This window comes from Fundulus heteroclitus, chromosome 17 (assembly GCF_011125445.2).
Source record: "Fundulus heteroclitus isolate FHET01 chromosome 17, MU-UCD_Fhet_4.1, whole genome shotgun sequence".
In the NCBI taxonomy this organism is placed as follows: Eukaryota; Metazoa; Chordata; class Actinopteri; order Cyprinodontiformes; family Fundulidae; genus Fundulus; species Fundulus heteroclitus.
The window spans coordinates 14954883-14977209 of record NC_046377.1 but is presented as its reverse complement, the minus strand read 5'-3'; the positions used below and the strand labels follow the sequence as shown (position 1 = coordinate 14977209).

General features: G+C 38.9%; 1 protein-coding gene across 1 annotated transcript in view; it reads right to left on the bottom strand.

Annotated features, from left to right (window-relative positions):
• Positions 1–22327, bottom strand: part of snd1 (staphylococcal nuclease and tudor domain containing 1) — a 229366-nt gene that overhangs the window by 79062 nt on the left and 127977 nt on the right. The window contains exon 17 of the mRNA XM_012869710.3: positions 3259–3447. Within this exon, the coding sequence (XP_012725164.2) occupies positions 3259–3447 (189 nt within the window). The remainder of the gene's footprint in view (positions 1–3258; positions 3448–22327) is intronic.

Below are 22327 nucleotides of genomic sequence, written 5' to 3'. Positions count from 1 at the left end.
ACTAATCATAGTTTTTATAAATCATTAAATATGGCATACAATCTCCTGAAAAAGTGCTCAAATGTAGAACCAAAACCTCAAAATACTAACGGCAGTCACGCCAATGATGAGTACATGTACACCTCTGACTGGTCCTGTATGCATATTCACAAGGGGGGGAGGAGAGAGATTCAGAAAGGCACCCAGACGTGCAAGTCATGTCTCCTACATGTAAGGAGACTTTAATTTGCTGTGAGCACTGTTCCAAATATTGTTCCAAGAGGAGCTGATACGCAAGATTAAAACATGCTGAGCTCTGGAAAAGGCTCATCTTCCAACCCTTTGGAGTTCCTCAATTAGAACACAATCACTTTGTCCCATTGGTCTCATTTTAGCAAAATCTCATATTCACTTAAGACACTCCAGCTAAGCAGTTTTGGTTTAGGATGCTACAGCAGCAAGCCCCCTCCACCCCCCTCCTTGTTGACCTGGGTCCCTGCTGGCCCACCAACGCAAACTTTTCCTTCATAAACGCGCATGCCTTCGCACATCCTGGGTTTATTAGGACAACCTTGTTTTCTTGTAGCGATGCCTGACACAGCAACGGCTGATGTCTTCCACATCTACAGCCGTAGGGGCAATAAAGAAAAGGCAATGAGAAAAGAGAAAGAGATGTGAAAGGATGCAGTCTGCCCTACCTTACCACAGCCTACACACAGACAAGGACCAGACACTACTTCAAAAGAGAAAGAATGAAAAACAAAACTGGCAAGCTCTCAGCTTTTCTCAAGGTGGTCTCTATGGGTTAATTAGAGCACTGAGTCCCACCTCATCTGCCTTTAAGTTGCATACTATGCATTCATGCTCGACCGAGGGGTCCTGTACTGTACAAACAAACTATTCACAACACACAAACGGATCAGACCGTAGCTGATCTGTCCACTGGTGCCTCTGGCACACTAACATCAACCATTATCACCATCTGGCTGGTCAATCCAGGCCCCATTCTGCCGTCTTTCCTCAGGTCAGTTCAAATCAAAACCTTATGTTCAAGTCAGGCTGGCTCAACGCTGTAACGCAGGACCCGGAAACCTGTAGTGAAATTCTTAGAGGCGTTAGGGATGTGTGGCTAGATTTAACATGGCAGGGTCTGGGTGTTCACATGGCCAGTGAGGTCTTTTTCTTTTTTTTTTTTTTTTTTTAAGAAATACCAATGGGTTGCCATTAGACCTCTGTCACAGTTTTTTTTTTTTTTTTTTTTTTTGAGGTGGGGTGGGTCAACAGATGTGACGTAAACGTAACAAATAGGAGAGTCAAAAGCAAACAACGCCATAGGAACACAGCAACATGAACATGATAGATTTTTCAGAGGGAGAGAGAACAACCTCTTCTTGGCTCCAGCGATACATCACATTTATATGGGATGAGGAGGCATTTGTGTGTCCTCAAGGACCAAAATAAGTAGAGAGTGGGAGAGAGAGAAAGAGAGAGAGAAAGACAGAGCAAGTGAAAGAAATAAGTTACAGAGATAGAGAGAAGGAGGACAACGTTGACAGCTGGCTGGGCACTTTGTGCATCTGCCAGGGGTGACTTGTGGAGCCATAATGAAAATGCAAGGCAAGATCAGGATCACTGTGAGAGAGGCCACCATCCATCACAGAACTCCCATTGAGGATAGACAGCTTCAATGATAACAGCAAATGTGCCCATTTGCAACCCTGGATGGAGGAACTTTACATTCAACTGGTTCTGAATATATGTTAATATATTGAAGACCAATTTACAGTGTAGCATTCATACACGTAGAACTTTTTCACACTTTGTCTCCTTAAAGCCACTGATGCCAATGTCTTTAATGGGATAAACAAACGGAAAGTAATGCATAACTGTTTGGTTGTTTTAATCGTTTTAGAAGTAAAAGAGCGTGATGTGCTTTTCTATTGAATCTCCTTAACGTTGACACCTAAATAAAATCCAAGCTGACCTATTGCCTTCTCTAAAGCTCTCAGAGGCGAGAAATTATGAAGTTTACATGGCTATGGTCAAACTGTGAACCTACCGTAACATCCCTGCCCCCTTTAACTGTGCCTGAGCAGAGGGAAGCCTGGGGTAACTCTGGAGGTGCTGCAGAGATCCACTGCTTTGGTTGGCAAGTCAGTCAAGAGAACAACTCAGTCTTGCACTTAAAAATGTGACCTTGAATCTTCAGCCGACATGCCAACTGTGCTCCAACATGGTGAAACATTGCAGTGGCAGCATCATACTACGGGGATGCGATTCTTCAACAGGGATCGAGATGCTGGTCACTTTTGAGCAGGACAACGCCACTGTGCATAACCTAAATTGTTGTTCAATTACTCTCCATCAAAAATGTCTAAACTGGAGCCAGTTTGCAAGAAAGCATTATAATACATTTCATCCTCCAGATGTTTAGAGCTGGTAAAATAAATATCCAACAATACCTGTATCTGTATATTTAGCAAAAGGTGGTCGACCCTTTTGCTTTACTCTAATAAATAGACAGTTTCACAAAGCCAATTTATTTGCAAAAATAAATTGCAAACAGAAAATTTAAAATTCTGCAATACTTTGTTTTGCTCTGTCACATGAAATCCTAGTAAGACCAATGAAGTTGATGTTTATAAAATGGAAAACTTGGATAATTTCAACCAACAAGCATATTTTTGTAAAACACACTGTATAATCCCAACACAAGGACCTGATGCAAATTTTTGCGGAGCGATAAATGATCATGGGTAAGAAGCCCTCTTCATTTTACTTATATTCTTAATCATTTTCAATCTTTTAGACTTCACTTATTTATGCTACTGAACTAAGAAAAAAAAAAAAAACGTTGAGGTTGTGGCCGGGAAAATGGGCCGGCGTCTTGTTGCTCGCAATGTATCAACCTTGCGCTGACAAACTTGCAGCCATACCTAGGACACCACATCTCAAACTTGACAGGGAGCAAAATAAATACAGATTCTGTTCCTCAAGCTGCTGGTTCCAGTGACAGCGGTGTATTTCAATAAGAGGGCTAAGAGAAATGACACCATTGGCTATGCAGGATATCTTGAGCTTTCAGCACACCAACACATTACTAACCTAGATGCTATCTCTGTTCTGCCTGAATAAAATTTACAGTAGCATTACAGTGAGGGATGTTCACCTCCTGACAGCTCCAGGAGGTCGCTTTCTGTCTTGGAAATCAAAGTATCACAGAAATGTCTTTAACTGTAGGTACACTGGCTTCTGCTCCTGTGGCTGATGGAGACCTACCTTCTCTTTCTTTTGTCTGCAGGCCTCCTCTGCTGAGACCAGTGCCTTGTAGTAGGCGCTGCGTTCTGCTGTGAAGTGGACCTTAGACAGAGCGTTTTCAACCAGCGCCACAGACAGATTCACACCCTCGATGTGCAGCCAGCCAATGAAGTTCCCTGCTTTGTCCATGCTCTCCACTTCGACTTCAACCTGGGGGACAGAAGAAGAAGAAAATAAGAAAAACAGAGTCTTTTGATGTTCTGTACTGGGAGCAGAAAATAAATTGCATGGGTATTCTGAAAAAGAAAAGAAGAAGAAGTACATAAATGGAAAGCTGAGAGCTTTCTAATGATTTAGTAGCAAACAGACAGATCCCATTTCACAGCTCTATTGCAGATATCCCAGTGAGTGCTCTTGGTCAAGATGGTTTTCTTTCTCCAAACACAAAACCCAGCAATGCCCTCTTGTCTTCAGATTAACTGCAGCCCTCGACATTCTTAATTAAGCACTGTCTGCTTTCAATAACGTGTCTATTCACACTAACAACGGGAACCGAAGAACCTCCACAAACAGGGCAAGGCTGTTAGGGTTTTTAAATTAGTGTTCCATATGCACTTCAAACTTAATTAAGTCTCTAAACATCACCGGGCTACTTTTTTTTTTCCTCCCCCTAACGTAAATCATATTCAATTAGTGGCAGCCAAGCTCTGACTCTTTTGAGTAAACAAATGAGGACAACAAAGGAGCTTACACTGCTGACAAAGGAGAAAAGGTCTCACAACATCACTCAGGACGGACTATAACCAAATTCTGCCTATTCAGACTAATTATCTATCCATAACGTTTTGTTTTAGAAGTGATGGATGACCATGAACAGTTTTTTTTTTTGCAATTAAAGAACCTAAAGTCAGCTAAAAAGTCAGAGGACAGGTGTGCTTTCGAGATAGGGAGAAGTCAAGTAATTAAGACTTGAACTGCTTAGCCCCGCAGTCACAAGGGAAATCTGAAGGGAATTAGGTTTGTAAACGGCTCTGCCTTGTTCTCATCTGCAGTAAAAAGATTTTATTGCAGCATGCATTATATGTTCTATTATTAAGCACAGACTCACAGCCTACTAGTAGAGCTAACACGGCTTGGATCCAGTTACTACTGTCTGCAGATAAAGGCTTCTCATATACTGTCTGACAAAGGGCACAATGAGTCCGACCAGAACTAATACTTCTGAAAAGACAGTTTACCTTTTTTGTTTATCCTATTGGCAGATATGCCCACATGAAAATCTCCTGGCTGAAGATGGTTCCCTGCATTGTTTTTAGTATAGATGAGTAATAAGATCCGTTCATAATCAAAACAGTTATTAGGAGTCCTGGGAATGAAGAAGTGTTTTTTTTTTAATGTAGCCTTATTTTGGAGACATGGCATGCAAAAGAAAACTGATGGACAAGATGCAGAAATGTGTTCTCTGCTTTGTTTGTCTTATGGGAGAAATGGGTAAATGGTTAGACAAAACTTTTTCTGTAGCAGTTATGGCCTAAATTGAACTTATATCCTGTCCATTAAGATGCGAGGAGTTTTTTTTTTACATTTAGAAATATTTTCACATAATAGCTTTTAAATAAATGTGTGTGCTTCCCGGTAGAAAACAACCATTAGATCATAAACACTGGTCCCAAATTTCTAACATTAGTCCAACCTGACATGGGTAAATGTAGAGGATTTTAAGATTTTCTCTCAATAATGAATTTTTATCAGTGTATTTTAGCATTTTTTATAACATGCAGCATAGAGTTTGATTTAGTTAACAAAATGAAATTCTCATTATACAAGACGAGCAGAAACAAAGAGCAGCTCAAATTCTGACTGCCTTCTTAGGTCTCGACCATGAAACACACAACTTGACCAACATCTCATCTGCCTCCGCATCATCTGCTTCATTTCACTTTTAATCCTTCCTCCTTTTGCCATTTACCATCTTCATGCAAAAAACAGTTGCATAACTATGCTAAAAGAAACAATTTAGCCTTGAAAACATCAGAATGTCAAATGGGAAAGTTGACAAAAAGTGAAAAAGGCCAAACCCACATAAAATCCACGACAACTTCAGATCAGAGTAAGAAACTCAGTTTTCCTTTCTATCGGGTATTTAATGCAAGAAAGATTTGGGAAATGAGGGAAAAACATAAAACCATAAATGTATTAATTAATGTTTAAGAGACAGTGAATGGCAATAGAGAATTATGTTTTACACGTGTATTAAAGTGAAACAAAACAAGTAAAAACAGACAAACCAGACTCCTGCGTAATGCAGACGACTTATTCTCATTGGCTAATAACAGAACAAATTAGTCCACATTGTTTCCCAGAACACTTAGAACAGGAAACTTAATTTACCACATGCTGCTAACCTTATGGAAGGAAAATTAGCCAGCGTCTGACAAAAGCGTTCTGATGATTACAAGATGACTACATGGCTCAAGTCAACACCTACAGGGACGGTGTCAACGCAGGCACAGAGCACTAATAATAGCAAAGCGGCTTCCTGAAGAATGTCAGCACAATATCTGAACACCAGCAAAATTACATGAATTGACTCAACAGTCAACCGGCGACATTTCAAAAGGCCAAAACACACACCAACCTGTCAAATACACAACCCCCCAAAAAAACCTAAAAACGCGAGAACATAAACAAACGGCTCGGCTCATTTCATTAAGCTGGGCAAAACCTAATAATATATTTTTTTTTTTTCTGAGGAAAGAAAGCGAGATCCTGGGTGGATATTAAAAATGTCAGATTTATGAACATCAGTACAGAGGACCTTCAAAGGTTCATTAAATAAAAGAGAAACCAGCATTTAAGTGAACAGTGAGAACGAAAGAGGCTAATATTCAGGTCAGAGGTGAAATTAAAAAGGATGAATTCATTTAGAGCAAAGGCATATGTTTTGTCTGCCAGGATAAGACGACAAGAGGAGTGTACTGGACTCCTTGCACAGAAGATGTGAAAATTGACTGATCAATGTTCCACAGAGGGGCCTCGTCTTGTTCACAGTCGCTCAGAGGATTGCTTAAGTAGGAGGATTTAATCAAAGTTTAGAGTTATTGCAATCCATGGGCTTGTTTGGCTAAGAATGTTCAAACATGCATTTTTAAACACATTGAATCTGTTTTTTTTTTCCTATAGTGGAAAACAATTTAAACATCACTGTTAACTTTGTTTTACTTATCTCTGTTAATCAAAAAAAATAATAAAAAATCATCACATGATCTTTCAGTTTCAATAAAAAAAAAAAAAAGCCAGAAATATAAAAGTCATGTACAAAGACTTCCCTGTTAACATACACATTTTTTTCCCCATCTATTTATCTACTAATGAATTAGTAAGTTGTGCAGTATTTATTTCTGGTAAATATGATGAAATGAGCAAGCGAATGAGGTTTGTCACTTAATTTTTCTTACATCTTCTAGGGAAGTTTTTTTTAATTTCCTGTTGAAATAACCCTCATGTGAGGATTACAGCTTCCCACGAGACATCCCAAAACTGTTTCAACATTTCTCCTTTGCATGAGGCTACCATTCATTATGTGAAGGCTTGATTTTAAAGTTTCATGCTGAATTTGAGCTCCTCTCCTTTCAAATTTAAATACGTTTGGTCTGAGCGCAGAAAGGAAAGGGGAGGTGGAGAGGAAGCTGCTTAGAGCAGAGCCCAGATGGTTCCCAGTTGAGGCCTCCATCGAGCCAAGATGGCTCCCGCCGGAACACAAATGGTCTTTGGTAATCTCATAAATGCTGGGATTCTGTCGACACAGCGGACAGGAATCAGAAAAGGTGAAAAAAAAAAAAAAAAAGCACACAGATGAAAGCTAAGCCTGTGTGCGTGTGTGGAAACACAAGCACATCATTGTTTTTATGGGAAGTACAAGAGTTATTCAGTACAACTGGAATAACAGGAATCAAGCAGGAATCAAGCTTTGGATTTTGATCTTTCAATTGGCAACTCTGCTTTTCAGAACATTTCAGCTGGACTTGAGGGATTTTATAATTTAGCCAAAATGAATCCTTAGTTTAGCCCTTAGATTGGTTCTCTCAACGTAAGCGGGTTTGTCCAGTTTGCTTGTATAAAATGGCGATTGTTGTGTTTTTACATAAGCATACTCCACATCTGCATTTGCACCAGTTTTGTCTTTGTTTTGTCAGAATTAAAAAGTCAGCCTGTAGAACATTTCCAGGATTAAAGGACTACTGTCTCAGCAGGATCTGGAAACAATTTTTTTTTTATCAAATAAAGAAATAGGATTATTTTTTAGGGAAACCCTATGGTCGCAATCATGGTAAAAAGCTACTTGGGAACCCGTCGGGTCCAACATGACGACACTTGTATCGAGCGTCAAACTCGTGTTGCATCCATTCACTGATCAGGAAAAGAAAGAAGGCTCTTTAGAAATTACAAGCAGAGCTAGAGATTAATCGGTCACCTAAAGCTTTCAATCACCTCAGGCAGTGGCTCTGCCATAATTTACATGGGTTTTAGTGCATGTTTTAATTGCCGAGATCATGGTTATCACCACAGAGATTTAACTTTGCACGTGACAAATTACTAGCTTGGGTCGTAAACATTTAAGAGGCCACAGTGTGGATGGAGGCGAATCCAGCATCCGTTTCTTTGACTGCCGGCCTGTGTGGTGAGTGTATGTGCGTGAGACGGAGAGAGGGAGTGTGAGGAAGTCTATGTGAACCTTGTTGTCTGTATTATGCAGATGCAAGCAGAGAACACCAGGAGAACAAACTGGCAGGTGCAGACGCTTGGGAATGTCTTCATTCATTCTCATTAAGTAACAAGGCGGCAGCTCCTATCGTGGCTACTTTTCTCTCCCACTAAGCTGGGAACTCAACTCTGTTTGCTGGTGCCTAATAAACATAAAACAAATCTTTGAGTAGTAAATTTGTTGCTGTAACTCCCTGGAACAATGCGTAATAGCATTTTTTATATTTTTATATATAGATTTTTATATATTTTTTTACTGTACTACATCCTTATAGTTGTACCCCTTAAAAAGACAAATAGAACATGAAAAGAAAAAAATCCTGGAATCACTCCCACCTACGGGTCTTTGCTCAATCAGCAGAACAAGCCATCTATAAAACCAGGGCTCTCTGAAGATGGGCCGAGTGATGCTGAGCACACGGTGTGTATTCATAGAAGCAACACCATCAAATCTCCACTAAGCAACCAGGGGTCCTAAGCTTTTGATCTGTGTGCAAAGTGAGGATGGGTGGCACAATCAAATCATCTCAATCCCTTAATTCGGATTCCAAACCTTTCCTATTCCCTATTTAAAACAAACGTGTTCATGGCACTGAACATTTTGAAGTCATTGACGTTGTATGTAGAGAACACCTAGTTAATTTAACAGCCTCACAGGTTTTATCAGAAATGGCTGAGGCCTGAGGTCTACATCCATCTTTGCATCAAACTGCTCTGGTATAACGACTCCAAACCAACAAAAGTCCATCATGTTCAACGTAATTCCTATTTCCCTACAGGCATAGAAATTCAAATGAGTATAAGTCAGTAAATCCACGACATGCATTAGACAAAGGTTAATATCAGATCTTAACATTATGACTTAAAGCAAGACTATAACTGTTTTATGGTATCAATATTTTAACAAAATTTGTGCGGGGGGGGGGGGGGGGGGCATCGCTTTATTGCTAACATCTTATTAAAAAGGACAATGATCCGTAGGAACAATAATAATAATAATAATGATTTTAAAAACCTGTTTATACCTCGAACAAATAAAAGTCCTCATTTGTCAAGATTGGTCAACATTATGGGGCATCCAAGTTTTCTGGCAACACAGACATTTTTTTTTTCCTACATACAGCAGTAAAACCCAACTTCTAAATCTGATGGTATTTTCTAAATTATCTTTTTAATTGGAGATAATTAATCAAAGGCAAATTGCACACTGAATCAAACTGTCAAAAGCAACAGCTGAGCAGAAAGCAAATTATTAGACAATTACTACAAGGTGATAAATACAGTGTGAAGGAGTTGCTTAGAGCTATGACAGCTATGTGAAAGGGAAGTTCCTTAGCTCCAAAGTGATCCTATAATGTGTCTCTGCAAGTGCGAGTCTGTGATTAGCAATGCAATATGCATGAGATTATGTGTCTGATACAATTGGAATGTTATTGTTTGCAAAGCAGAAACCAGGGGGTAACATCGCTGGATGACTCGTGCTTTTTTCAGTGTTGTTCAACACTTTTTTTTCCTTTTTTTTTCTTTTTTAAAAAGCTGCCAACAGCTAATGGTGACATTCAAGAAATCCCTCAACAGTCAATTACCAGCACTCATGGTCATTACTAAAGGTTCATAATCAGCTGGTAATGGGACATAGTAACACATATTAGACTGGAAACAGGCCCATGTAGAATTTCATAGTGTTTATAAATGTTTACCAGGGATAGAAAATTCAGAGTCATGAAGCAATATTGTGCTGTGTCCCCGCCATCCCTTGCTATGGAACGGCTAAATGTGTTAGTATGTTACCGTGATCGAACAATGAGAGGGAAAAGGCCAGTTGGTTCCAGGAGTAATCTATAAATATAGATCACCTTTAAAAAAAAGGGACAGAGAGGGAAAGAGGAAAAATGAATTAATGAATTAAACCTCTATTGATCTCTCAATGGCACAGATCAAGCAGGGATGTAAATAGTTTGTTAATGGAGCCTGTAATAAAAAAAAAAAAAAAAAATCTTCACATGGAAAAATGCAAATTGCAACAGCAATGAGAATAAAACTGAACCAGCTGCCAAACTGTTGACCCATTAAGCTTAAATATGCTGTAAAAAATGTGGTAAAAAAAAACAAGTGTTTGTTTTCTTCTCTCAAATACATCAAAGGCCATTATTATCTAATTTAATTTTTCTTAAGTAATTGAATTTCTTCATTATGCTTTTTCCTAAAATAATCATAAATAATAAACAAGAACTAGAAGAGAGAAATCTTAGCAATGACCTGATGCCACAAACTCAGCCACAGGGTTGAGATTTGCAAACCAAGTACAGCTAAACCACAAAAACAAACAGAAAACTACAAAACAAAAAGACTCAATTTGTGAGATTTGTTTCATTCTGCATAAGAAAGTGATTAAGCAGTATATCTCAAAGACTAATTAAAACAGAAAATACAAGCCTGAACAAAATGAAAACTATTTTAACTTGGAGTGTGTTGAAAAGAACAGACTGGCTTCAGCTTTGAGCAATACTGCTATTCAGACTGCTCACCTGAGAGCTAAAGTGAGTTTCACTCTAGCTGACAGAACCATTTAATGGCAGAATGACAGGTTTAAGACCAACACATTCACTTATTCACATGACCGGCTAACCGGAACCTCTTGCCGGTCTGAATTCTTTACCTTTTCTTGCCTATTTCACAGTAAAGCCATGTAGATGTACACTACTTTAAGCCACATAGCTCAAGCTTTGCGTTGAGGAAGAGCGAGAGGATTGTAATGGCATTTGCTCTTTTGCAAAGTTCTAACAAACAAAATCAGCAGGCTTGACATTGGTGCAAAAACGTAGACGTCAGACAGGAACAGGTGTGTGCATGTCTGCCAGTGTGCTGACTCTCCGAGAGTGATCAATGTGACTCGGGAGGTCCCATGCATCACTGTCAGTAGCAGGCTGCTGTCTGTCGGGGACAGGGAATGGAAAAGTCAAACGGCTTCTCAAATGGCAAAGGCCATTAACGGTCAGGAAAGCAAGCATGATTCCCACCATTAAACATGCCTGATGACCATTAATGACATTTGTTTTTATCAATAGATAATTGATGTTTGCTCTACATCATTATTCTGGCTAAACAAAGAGTACACCCAGGGTTGTAAAACGAGTTAGTGGGTAGAGATTATATTTGCTGGGTGGAAAAACATTTTGTCAAGTTAGCTTGTCTTTTTATTTTTTTCTGATTTCCGTGGCCTTTTAGGTAATAGTCATTTCAAGTTTGATCCAGGTGTTCAAATAGCCTGGCGGGTGGGGGAAAAAAAATGGAAGAAAAATGGTAGGAACACTTTTTGCAGCAGTGGTCTTTGAGGCACTTCACAAATCATTCACATAAGTGTCTTCCCCAGTGATAGTTCAGCACAAGCACACTGCTAAGCGTTTGGTTACTAGAGAAGTTGTTCTATTACCTTAGACTTGTGTTTTGGTCTGACTCAAAGACCAGCTGCCATCTTTTATATAGGACATTTTTGACCAATCTGTATAATCTGACCCAATCTGTATAATATGATTGAACTTGATTTTGTAAAGTGCCTTGAGATGACATGTTTCATGATTTAGCGCTATATAAATAAAATTGAATTGAATTTTCATCAATGTCCCAACTTCTAAAAGAAAAGCCCGGTTTAAGCCCACTGACTTTCTTTAGGGCTCAAGCGGGCCCAACTCTTCTGGGTTGCCCTCCAAATGACTCACAGTTGGCCACCAAACTAAAGCAATAAATTATGAAAAGATTTCCTACTGAAGAGATTGAGCCGACTGCAGCAGGCATTTTAAGTGGGCTATTGTCAAAAGACATTTGTTCCTTTGCTGGTGGCATGAAATCTAAAAACAACAAAATGACTGCACTCTTATTTTCACTCCTCTATCTGTTGAGAGTTATGGACTATCCTTTAATAGGCAAGATAGGAAACTCGGCCAGGTTGTAGAAATACGTTTTTCTTTGCATATTTTCTTCAGTCAGTGTAGTACATCTGTAACTATTAGAGACTACAGCTGCTGTGTCGCTGTAGTCTTTGGAAAGCCCCAACACAGAGAAAAGGTCAGTGACACTGAGAAATACAAGACCTCTAGCAATGTAATGATGACCGACAAGATTCCACATCGGTCTGTCTCTCTCTATCTGGCCTTTGTAATGAATCAATAGTGTTGTCAGGTTGGTTGATCCTTAAACTAACACAATGCCCCTCGCTGCCTCCTACTTGAGTGAATTACCTGGATGCTTCTCATCCTCATGTCTCCCCCAGGGTTCCTACACTAGTCTTCATGGCCAAATTTCTTACCTCCTGTCCACGTATTTTAAGCATGGATACAAAAAAAAGTTGCTTTGAATTTACGGCAGATACTTCTATGTCAAGGTCTGGCTATAAATATAGAACCTGCGATAACTATAGATTTGAAGGAAGGAAGAAATGAAGATGGATGGAAAGACAAACGCATAAATAGATGGAGGAAGGACAACCGGCTGGATTGATGGATAGGCGGATAGTTGGGCAATGGACAGATGGTTGGGAAATGAATGGACAGATGGATGGATGAATAAAAAATTGGATGGATGAATTTATGGACAAATGACTTGATCACCATAATGGCAGCTGCATGGTGGAATGGCTCAATATAGGGATGGAAGAATGAATGCTTAGCTAAAGGGACAGATGAATGGGCAAACAATTTTTGCTGAGAGACAGACAGGCAAAATGACAGGTGGATGGAAAAAAAAGGATGAATGGGTGGATGAATGAATACATTTAGACAATGGTACAGATATTTGATTAGAAAGTCCAGAAATGCAAATATTACTACAAATTACTTTTTCTTTTCAGTACTAATCCAGATGTGGAAATTAGTTCAGATTCCAGACTCTCCAGAATCCACTAAGTTCTCCACCAATAAATCAAAGCTAAGCTTTTACATGCAGCAGTAATAAGAGTTTAAAAAGTTACTTTGAAATAGTTGCAAATTAGTTTAAAGATTAAAAAAACGTGCAAAAGTTAGCAAACCTAATCATGCTAAACCTGTTAAATTGGTTTATAGATTCTTTGTTACCCAGATGGAGAAAAAGCTCAGACTTCACACAGCCGAGCAAGAGCAAGCCTGCACATTGGCCTCAACATCCTGGTTATTAAAATCAATAACAGCAATAACTACAATCCATCTCATTTTTAAGAGAGGGATGACATGGCATGCCAATCGATGAATATTGAGCTACATTTGTATTATTACTAATATCATATAATTCCCTCTTAACTGGATGGTGTAGTGGTTCAGGTTGTTAAACACAAATTGAACTGTGCTTATCGAGCTGTTGCCTTACAAGTCACAACAATGTGAGAAACGAAAAGAGCTTAAAAACAGTGGTGGATGCACAGTCATTTAATTTATAAGCATTTGGCACTTAGTTCCCAGGGGTAGATTGTATTCCGGGAAAATATATTCAGCTTCCTTGAAGCCCCAGGGTGCTGTAAACCCATGAGGAGAAGCAAAAGTCCAGATCTTCAAAATCGCTGCCTAAAGCAGTAAAACTCTGTGGGAAAAGTCAAGCCACATTGAACACATAAAGGAGAGGTCAAAATTATTGGAGAGGGCATTAAGCTACATTGCCTTGCAAAATGACAGTACTGCTTTCCAACAGATCCATTTACACGTCCAAGTGCAGAACCAATGGAGTTTGGTCATTATCTTGCAATCAATGAGCAGCGCCGCAACAAAGACACGGGGGAAGTGGAATTGACAGTGGCATGTTTTTACAACTAATTTTGAGTGCTAATAAAATAGAAGCTCATGCATTCTCTGGAATGAGGAGATTGCAGTTTAAATGGTGTTATGTTTCACATTGGAGTGGAACACACAGCAGTGGGGTAATCTGTTTGTAACAAATATATGTATAGATGACCAGTAACTGCAATGCTGAAGGCCTATCCGTCTTTGAAAGATGTTTAATCATAGCATTGCTGTATTGGATGCTTAAGAAAATCTCAGGCAGTTTTAAAGAGATTTTTGAGCATACGAAAAGTCATTACAATCTACAAATTGTAGCGGTACATATGATTTACTTTTGATAAATTATTATACCAGTTTTGGGTTGTAGTGCAGTGCTAACAGGAATCCACCAGCAGTTTATGGCCAACTAGATAAAGACAACTGCTTGGAATGATTGGCTTGGGTAAAAAAAAAAATCATGAAAAAGAAGCATAGAAACCCAAAGACAACCATCAAGCAGTTCTGTGTAAAACAATGCCACAAAATAGTCTTTCCTACTCTTTCCTTAAAAAGCTTTCAAACTGAGCATTATTCACAGATCAGTGATCAGAGTTTGAGCCCAGACCAGCTGACAAACCTTATGAGATACAGTTTTATTAAAATGTAACGTTTTTAATGTTTGGTGCAAATTTCTGAGCACAAGTGTTGAGTCCAATCATGAATAAAATTACTACAAAACAGGAGAGTCCATGAGCTGACATGGGAAACGAATAGAGCGAGAAAGACCCACACCCAAATTGGCTTTTGGCTGGAATCAGATTTTTTGCTAGATCCCCCAGGATGACTGACCAACCAGTTGGAAACTCAAATCTGAGGGCTTTCACAATAGGAAAAGGCAACATAAGCATTACCAATTTCTGCTGACAAATATCATCGATGTGGGGTTTGTTACTGAGAGAAAAAAAATTACGTTTGAGTATCAGTAAAGTGTCTAAAAATAAAGTCGGATGACAAACCATTTAAAAAGATGTGTTCTATGACATGTCAAGCCATACCTTACTGGTCATTCAGGCACCGAGGGAGCAAGTGAGAGCAAGACATAAACCAGCTAACAGGAAGAAGCACAGCAAAGGTGTGCGTCAGAGCTTTCTAAGATGGAACATGTTGGGGTTACAATGGTCAGTCCACAGTGCAACAATCCTAAACATCTCATAAAATTACAATTTGTAAATATTAAGAAAAAATTTCTAACTGAAGGAAATATTTATTTAGATTTCGACATCACGTGGAAATGGAAACATTGTTTTTCAGCAACCACTAGGTTTTGAACATGTCATTTTCTAGATTAGTTTGTAGATGGAATTGGACCTGAAATACTAATTCTTACTATATTCTGTAAAGTGTGTACAAAAAAATATTTGTGCATGCATTTTGTAGTGCCTTTAATGAAAAAAAAAAAAGTTTTTCTGACTTTCTATTGGACAACACCAAGACAGCATTATCCAATGGTGTTTAATTTATCAATTATGACTGGCTATATACCTACTTCAATTTGCACATAGAAATGTAACTTGGAAGTAATGTCTTAAATTTATATTGTGTTTATTGTGTTAAATTGAGCAGGTTAAATTTAAGCAAGAAATATCTTGCCCACCATTGTGAATTATTTATTTTTATTTTTTTACCCACTAGGATTTTGCTAACATTATCAGGTCTCTATGACCTCTGGGGGAAGAGATGGCAAGGATATGCGAGCGAGGGCATTGGACAATCATCATTTGTCTCCACCTCCTTCTCTATCCGCTTTCACTAGTTGACACGGCAAATGGCTTCGCCAGCTTGCGTCACTCAAAAAGCCATTTCTGTCCTCCCCGACCCTAGCTGTGCTGACAAAGAGCAAGAACGAGAGAAGGGGAGAGGAAAAAAACGGAGACAGATGCATTTTTCAACATGGCTTTTTGTCAATTTCTGGGTGCCTGTCAAAACTAGATGCCATGCACAGCTGCAAGGCTGGTTGGAGAGTTTTTAGGTAGAGGTTGGAGTTTGAGAGCAAGACAAGTGGTGGATTGAAGCTACTGAAGAGCTACTCCACGTTGCTATAAAGTAGAAGCACAGAAAAAGGCCTGGTCATAATAGACAGGCAGGTGTTAAGGGTTTGACAGAAGGATCAATCTTACTACTTTTATACTAGTTCCACCTTTATTTTCTAAAGGGGTAACATAAAACAATAGGCCCAGTTTAAGTGGAAAATTCAGTTTAAAGCATTATATGGGTGCTAAGGGAGGACAGTGAGCCAGCTAATATTAATGTCCCTTGCCAACAGGTAGTGAGAGATTATATATTAGAAAATGCTTTGACCCTATTCAGCGACAAGCAGGGTAATAACCTCTAGAGACAAATCACTAGATCGTCATGCCTCACTCTTGGCAATCTAATTCAGCCCCGGCTCACACACAATCACATTTAAATGGACGGCGATGATCAACAAATGAGATGAGACCTGCAGTGGGTTACATGCGACTGTGTGCAAGAAACATAGTATGGGGAGGGGTGGGGGGGGGGGGGCTCAGTTGATTAAATCAAACCACTGCAACTTAGGAGCTATGCAGTTTGTCTGTTGCTGGACTAGAAGGGATATTTCATGGGCAAATCTAATTTCTGATTAATTTTTATTTTATTCTGATACAGCTGATCGTCGACTATCACAGTGATTAAGAGGAGCCGAGTGTGCCAAATGAATGAGGAGACAGCCAACTCGCACCTGTTCTTGATCAAGAGGCTGACCTTTATGTGCATGCTTTAATGAAAGGGAGCTCTGCAGATATAGGTAGTTAGATCAAAACATGCCATCTCTTACTGATAATTTAATTCAGTTCAGCCAAAATTGCACAGATTAACAAGGCACTGTTCAGTGGCCTTGCATGAATAAAACAGCACATGTAAACACAATAAAAGATTGAACTCAAACAATATATGGGTGTTCTGATTGTATGCATTTTCAAATACTGTTTAAGACTTGCCTTATAGATAATATGAACAAGGCTGAATGATATTGGTAAACTCTTCCAATGTTTACCTTCTACTCTCCTTGAACAAACCTTCGAGTTTGTTCAAATATTCAACATCCATATAGTACTACAGTTACCTCTACAGGTGGCTCTTGGGTCAATACCACTCCTGCAAAATCTAATGTAAGAAAAGAAGTAAAAATAATAAAGCTCTCAAAACTCAATAAACCCCATGTCTCCAAGGCTGCCGAAGTGACAAAAGAACCCCATAATGTTAGCATCACCAGATGTTAAATACAGTTTTATGTTTGATACATTGAAGGTTTTGACCATTTTAATCATGTTTGAAAGCTCCAAATAAATTACCTTTCAATGTTAAGCACTTCTGCCATCAAATGTACATTGTTAAACGTTTTCTGATAATATTGTGATAGATGTGACAATTCCAAACTTAATTCCGAGCTGTTCAGATAATCAAAGAGGCTTCTTTGAAAAAAAAAATAATAATGTAAGAGAAAACAAATAACTGTCATCGACATACATTTGTACAGACATCTGATAAACCATTAATATAGAGTGCAGAGAAGACCAGGTCAACATCAAGCTTTGTGGGACCCTTTAATGCACAGTGAAATAAGATTTGAACCCAGCAAAACGGACAGAAAAAACACTTCTAGTGGCATTTTTTTAATCTACAAGAATATATGTAAAATGAAAAAAAAATTAAGACATCAGGGCACCCATTTCAGAGACATGGTAGAAAACTAGACTAAAATATGAGGATTAATCTTGAGTGTAGCAGTGTACTGATAGCACTAGAACTGAAACTTGTTATAAATGACAGTTCTTGCTATTCCATTTTCTGCCTCCTCAGAGTGCAGGAACATGGCAGAGCTAAAGGGGACAGGTAGGGGCCATAGATTCAGCACAGAAACCGAGAAGAGAGCCAGGTGAGGAAATGCAGTTACAGTTCATTTGGCTTTTGGGTTAAGGCACTGCAGGACTAAAGTGGTCACCTATATGAATGTTTTTTTCTTCTAAATTGACAGTAACATAATTTTCCCTATAGATAATTTGTTCTTCCTCTTCAATAACTAGGTTTATTTAGATTAACAAAGAGCGATGAGTCAAGTTTGAGTCAGTCAAGGTCCTTGCTTTTTTTCCCCCTCGAATTTCAGCATTGCTCAGACCAAAGTAAAAGGATATGTTGTGCTTCAACATATCCTTTTTCTGCTGGTCAACAGATAAAGAGGATGTAAATACCAAGGATTCTTTAAATCAAAGTAATTACAACTACAAGGACAGTCGAGTCGTTCACAGGGTTACGTGAACAAAAGAGCTTACACCAAGTCAAAATGGGTGACATCATTTCAGTTTTTGTATCTAAATGTGTGTCTTATTTGGACATGAGAGAATATTCAATGTCAATTACACCAAGCAATATGGCTGTTGATGTTTTACAGTAAGATTTGACAAATGCATAAAACCCAAAAATGAATAGAAAGAAAGGTAAGGAAATCAATGGCGTCATAGGGACCAGTAAGGCGTTCATGCTACTTTAATTTAGTCCATTGATATCTGTCCCTTCAAAAATAACCATAACCCATAGGGTACAAAAAGTGCACCCTATAGGAAGAGAAAATTCAAAGCAGGGCGTCTCAGGGCCTTTTTTTTTTACGGTGTACAGCCTTGCAACACAGCCAAACGGCTGAAAAATGTCCAACACCGCTGCATCCAATTTGTCTCTGACGTCAAAACTCAGATGTGGGAAGACTACTATGTAGTTCAGCAGGTTCTATCTGCGAGTCTGAAAACTGTAAAACACAATAATGATTTGCTCTTAGATCATTTTAAACCTGCTTATTGCATGTTTTTTAAACATTTTTAACATCCTTCCCAAACAACTTTTTATCCACAGCAACCTTACTGGATACTGAACTCATGATGGATCTGGGTCTTCGGATTTTTCAAGTATGAACTACAACTTTGTTGAGCATTTTGTTTGACTTTTCCCAAGATATTTTCTTGCAACGAAAGAGAGACCTGGTAATGATTTATTCAATAGATTCTGGTGGTAAAATCTTGTAACTTATTATAAACATCAGATGATATTACCGTTGCCAAGTCCTGATTTGACAACTAAGAATGACAGAAGATAATGGACGACAAAGAGAGAGAGGGGCTTATTTATAGTCTCTTACTCATTAAATTAAAAAAAGTTAGAAAAGGTGAAAACTCGCTTTAGTACCGTGAGTGTGACAGCATCAACTTTAATCAATGCCATTTGATGTCAAAATCTATTCTCCTTCCACGTCTTTCTTATATTTGCTTCGCTCATACGCTGTTATTGTACAGTCACTTTAGAGAAAAAAAAAATAAGACACATAAATCAGTGAAATAAAGGGATAGGTTTCGAGTCAAAATTATGATTTTCATCAGGATGTCAAGCTCGGCAGTTTAATGAAAGTGAAATCAATGTCTACCTAGGGAAATTACCACTGTTCATCCATGTGTCAAGCCAGTCCTCTGTGTGTAGTGTGTGCGTGCAGAGCGGAGGGGTTTTATTGAAAAAATAACTGGGCCACACACCAATAAACACAACTAGGGTGCAAGTGACCTAGACTGATGCTATCAGTCAGGGGATTGACAGGGTACAGGGAAAGAGCAGTAGTATGAGGGCTAAAAGGCAGTGGCCTGTGAGCTACATGGATCTATTCATCTTGCAATGAATCACAGATCCACATAAGCGGGCTAAAAGGTCTATAACATTGGTAAAAACATCATACTTCCCATAAATTTCTCAGGGATAATAATTGTTCTCTTTGACAAATCCAAAAAAAGTAGCTTTTATCCCACAAGCCATTAAAAGTTTTCCATCCTAGAAAGTGAAATCGGGGGTTTTGATCATAAAATCGTCTATTAAAAGAAAAACAACAAATCTAAGCAGATCAGCACACTACTGGGAAACCGGGGTATTAAAACTGCAGTCGATCAACTTTTTAAACGTTCGGCTCAGCAAATGCAAGCATAAAAAAAAACTGCAAGCTCTCAAACGGGCCATGCTTGTGTGATGCCGTGCAGATGTGCCAGCAATCATTACGTAGTTATCATTAGACACAAAAGTATGTCAGCTCGACGCACGTGCATCGACACACAGGGCCTGCCGTGTCAGCCGGATGTCTGCCTACCAGTCACTAATTTCCTTTTATTTATTATTTTTTTATTTTTTTTACACTTGTGCTCAGAGAAGGCCAACCATACCCCTTTATAATCCCCCTAAGCTATGTAGAAGTGCTAACATGCGGAAAGGGATTAACAGCAAAATAAGGCTGCGTGTGCATGTGTCTCAAATATGGCTGCATATGCAAGATTTCATACAACAGCTAGATGTGAAAAAATAATCACTTTTATGAGTAGGCTCATCGTTTGGTCAGATTTGCAGTCACAATCTCCCTAGATTCCCCAATTGAGAGTAATTCATATCAGATTCCTTCTATAGTACTCGCTGCAGAGGAGTTGAACATGTGGGAAAACAGTAAGCAATTATTTTTATTTCTTTAAGTCAGGAAAGGTACAGGAGTGTTTCTACCCACACCTTTCATCACGGACGCCTTTTCCTCATGGGTTCACCTACGCAAACACATGTTGCCACGCGTAGGGTTGCTTTGGAGAACTCTATCAACATTCTACACTTCTCTGTCCTTAGCGACTGTAAGCAGGCTGTGTGGGAGGACCGGCTCTGATAGAATGGCCTGTTGTGTTATTGACTTCAATTTAGAAAGTGCTGCCTGCTGCTGTTTTGACCCCTCCTTTCATAGCCAGGACCCTGCTGGTCTCCAGCCACATTCTACCTCCGGGGGAAATCCCTGATTGCATTTGTACAGAAAACACATAAGCAAGGTCGAAGTGGCCAGAATTCAGATAGCGCAGTGTGCTCGCATGTAGTGTAGCAAAGCGGTGGGGGTGTTTTCCCTTTGATCCATTTCCATTCCTCTTAGCTCTTTCTCACATTACCTCGGTCCTCTAGATTTTTCATGGTCGTTTAGCAAAAATGTCAATGTCCACTCAGGTGTCCATCTCTCTCTCCCCCTATCTGTCCGCCTGTATCTTCAACCCTCCCCTTCCTGCTTTGTCTGCTACCTGCTTGGATGAACAGCTGGCTAAAGTATTGTTGGATACTGCAGGTACAGCAGCTCCAAACATTTGATGCTGCGCTGGCTGTACTCATAGATTAGACACACTTAGCTAGGTTTCCTAAATCCCAAGCGTAAAAAAAAGAAAGAACTAGAGGTACAGAAGTTGTAGATATTGCAAAGAAAACTGACTCGAGGAAGCTCAAAAAGCACACAAAACAAAACTCTGACATCAACTATATACTTTGGAGAGAACTGAGTATTTAAAACCTAATAGTTTAAAACAAAAACAAAATTAATGTTGTGATGGCATGAACCAATAATGGATTTCATTTGAAGACAAATTCATTATCTAATAGGTTATTACTGGACATCGTGTAATTTTGTCAGATAACCCCAGATCATTTGGAATCAAACATTTTAAATGAGATAATGGTAACGAGCAGGAAAAGACAGACAGTGACATGTATTGTGTGAGCCTTTTTGTTTAGTGTATAATATAATTTATCAATTTATTAATTAGGCAGTCTGTTTCGGAACGTAAGCAAAGAGAAGGAGGAAAAGAGCAATATCTTGCTAAAGAAAGCAACTTTCCTCACTGGTAAATTTAAGACTCAGTGAAGTTGTTTGAATGTTTTTATTCTTTATGTAGATTTTTTCATTTTTAACTATTGCTTGCAATATTTTTATGTTTAGGAGATAAAATGTCAGATTAACAGTACTCTGTTCTCTCAGTAAGAATCTTAAACTGCTTGCCTGTCAACATGTTTTATTTCTGTTACAGATGGTAAAAGACAAAACCTCCAAAACAGTGTCTCTCCCAATTTATATCTATATTAAAAAAAAAAATCGGTATGGGCTTTAAGCTGCAGATGTGTTTTCAGATGTTGTAGTTGTAGTGTTGAAAGCACCTGAGCCTGGCTTTGTTGGCCTAAATAAATAGACATGGAGATGCAACAACCAATAGGGTTTGTGATACTGCTGTTTAACTGTAAACAATAATGTATGATGAGAACAACACTTCGATTGCCAGGGTTTGTCTGATTTGTCTAAGTCGCACTACATGGATTCTATATTGTCAACTTCACAATTCTGTCCAACACTGCGGTAATTATAGGGTTATACTGGCCTTGAAATTTCTCTGAGAAATAAAGTAATGTCTTGAGTATTGCAGTTAACATCGCAACACTGAGTAGCACCAGAGATGCTCAAGAAATCTTAAGAGGCAGTTGACCAATGATGTGATCTGGGAAAGAAACCGTGACAGAAGTAAATTGAACAGAAGCAATGCCATCGTTGGAATATTGAAACAGAAAATGGAGAATGTAAGAAGCTCAAAGCCATCTAAAACTCTGCTGTGGAAAATGACTGCCAACACAGAGCCAGCTTCTACTAGAGGGGGTTTTCCTGTTAAAGGGCAGTTGTTCCTTTGTACTATCACCATATGCTTGCTCAGAAGGAG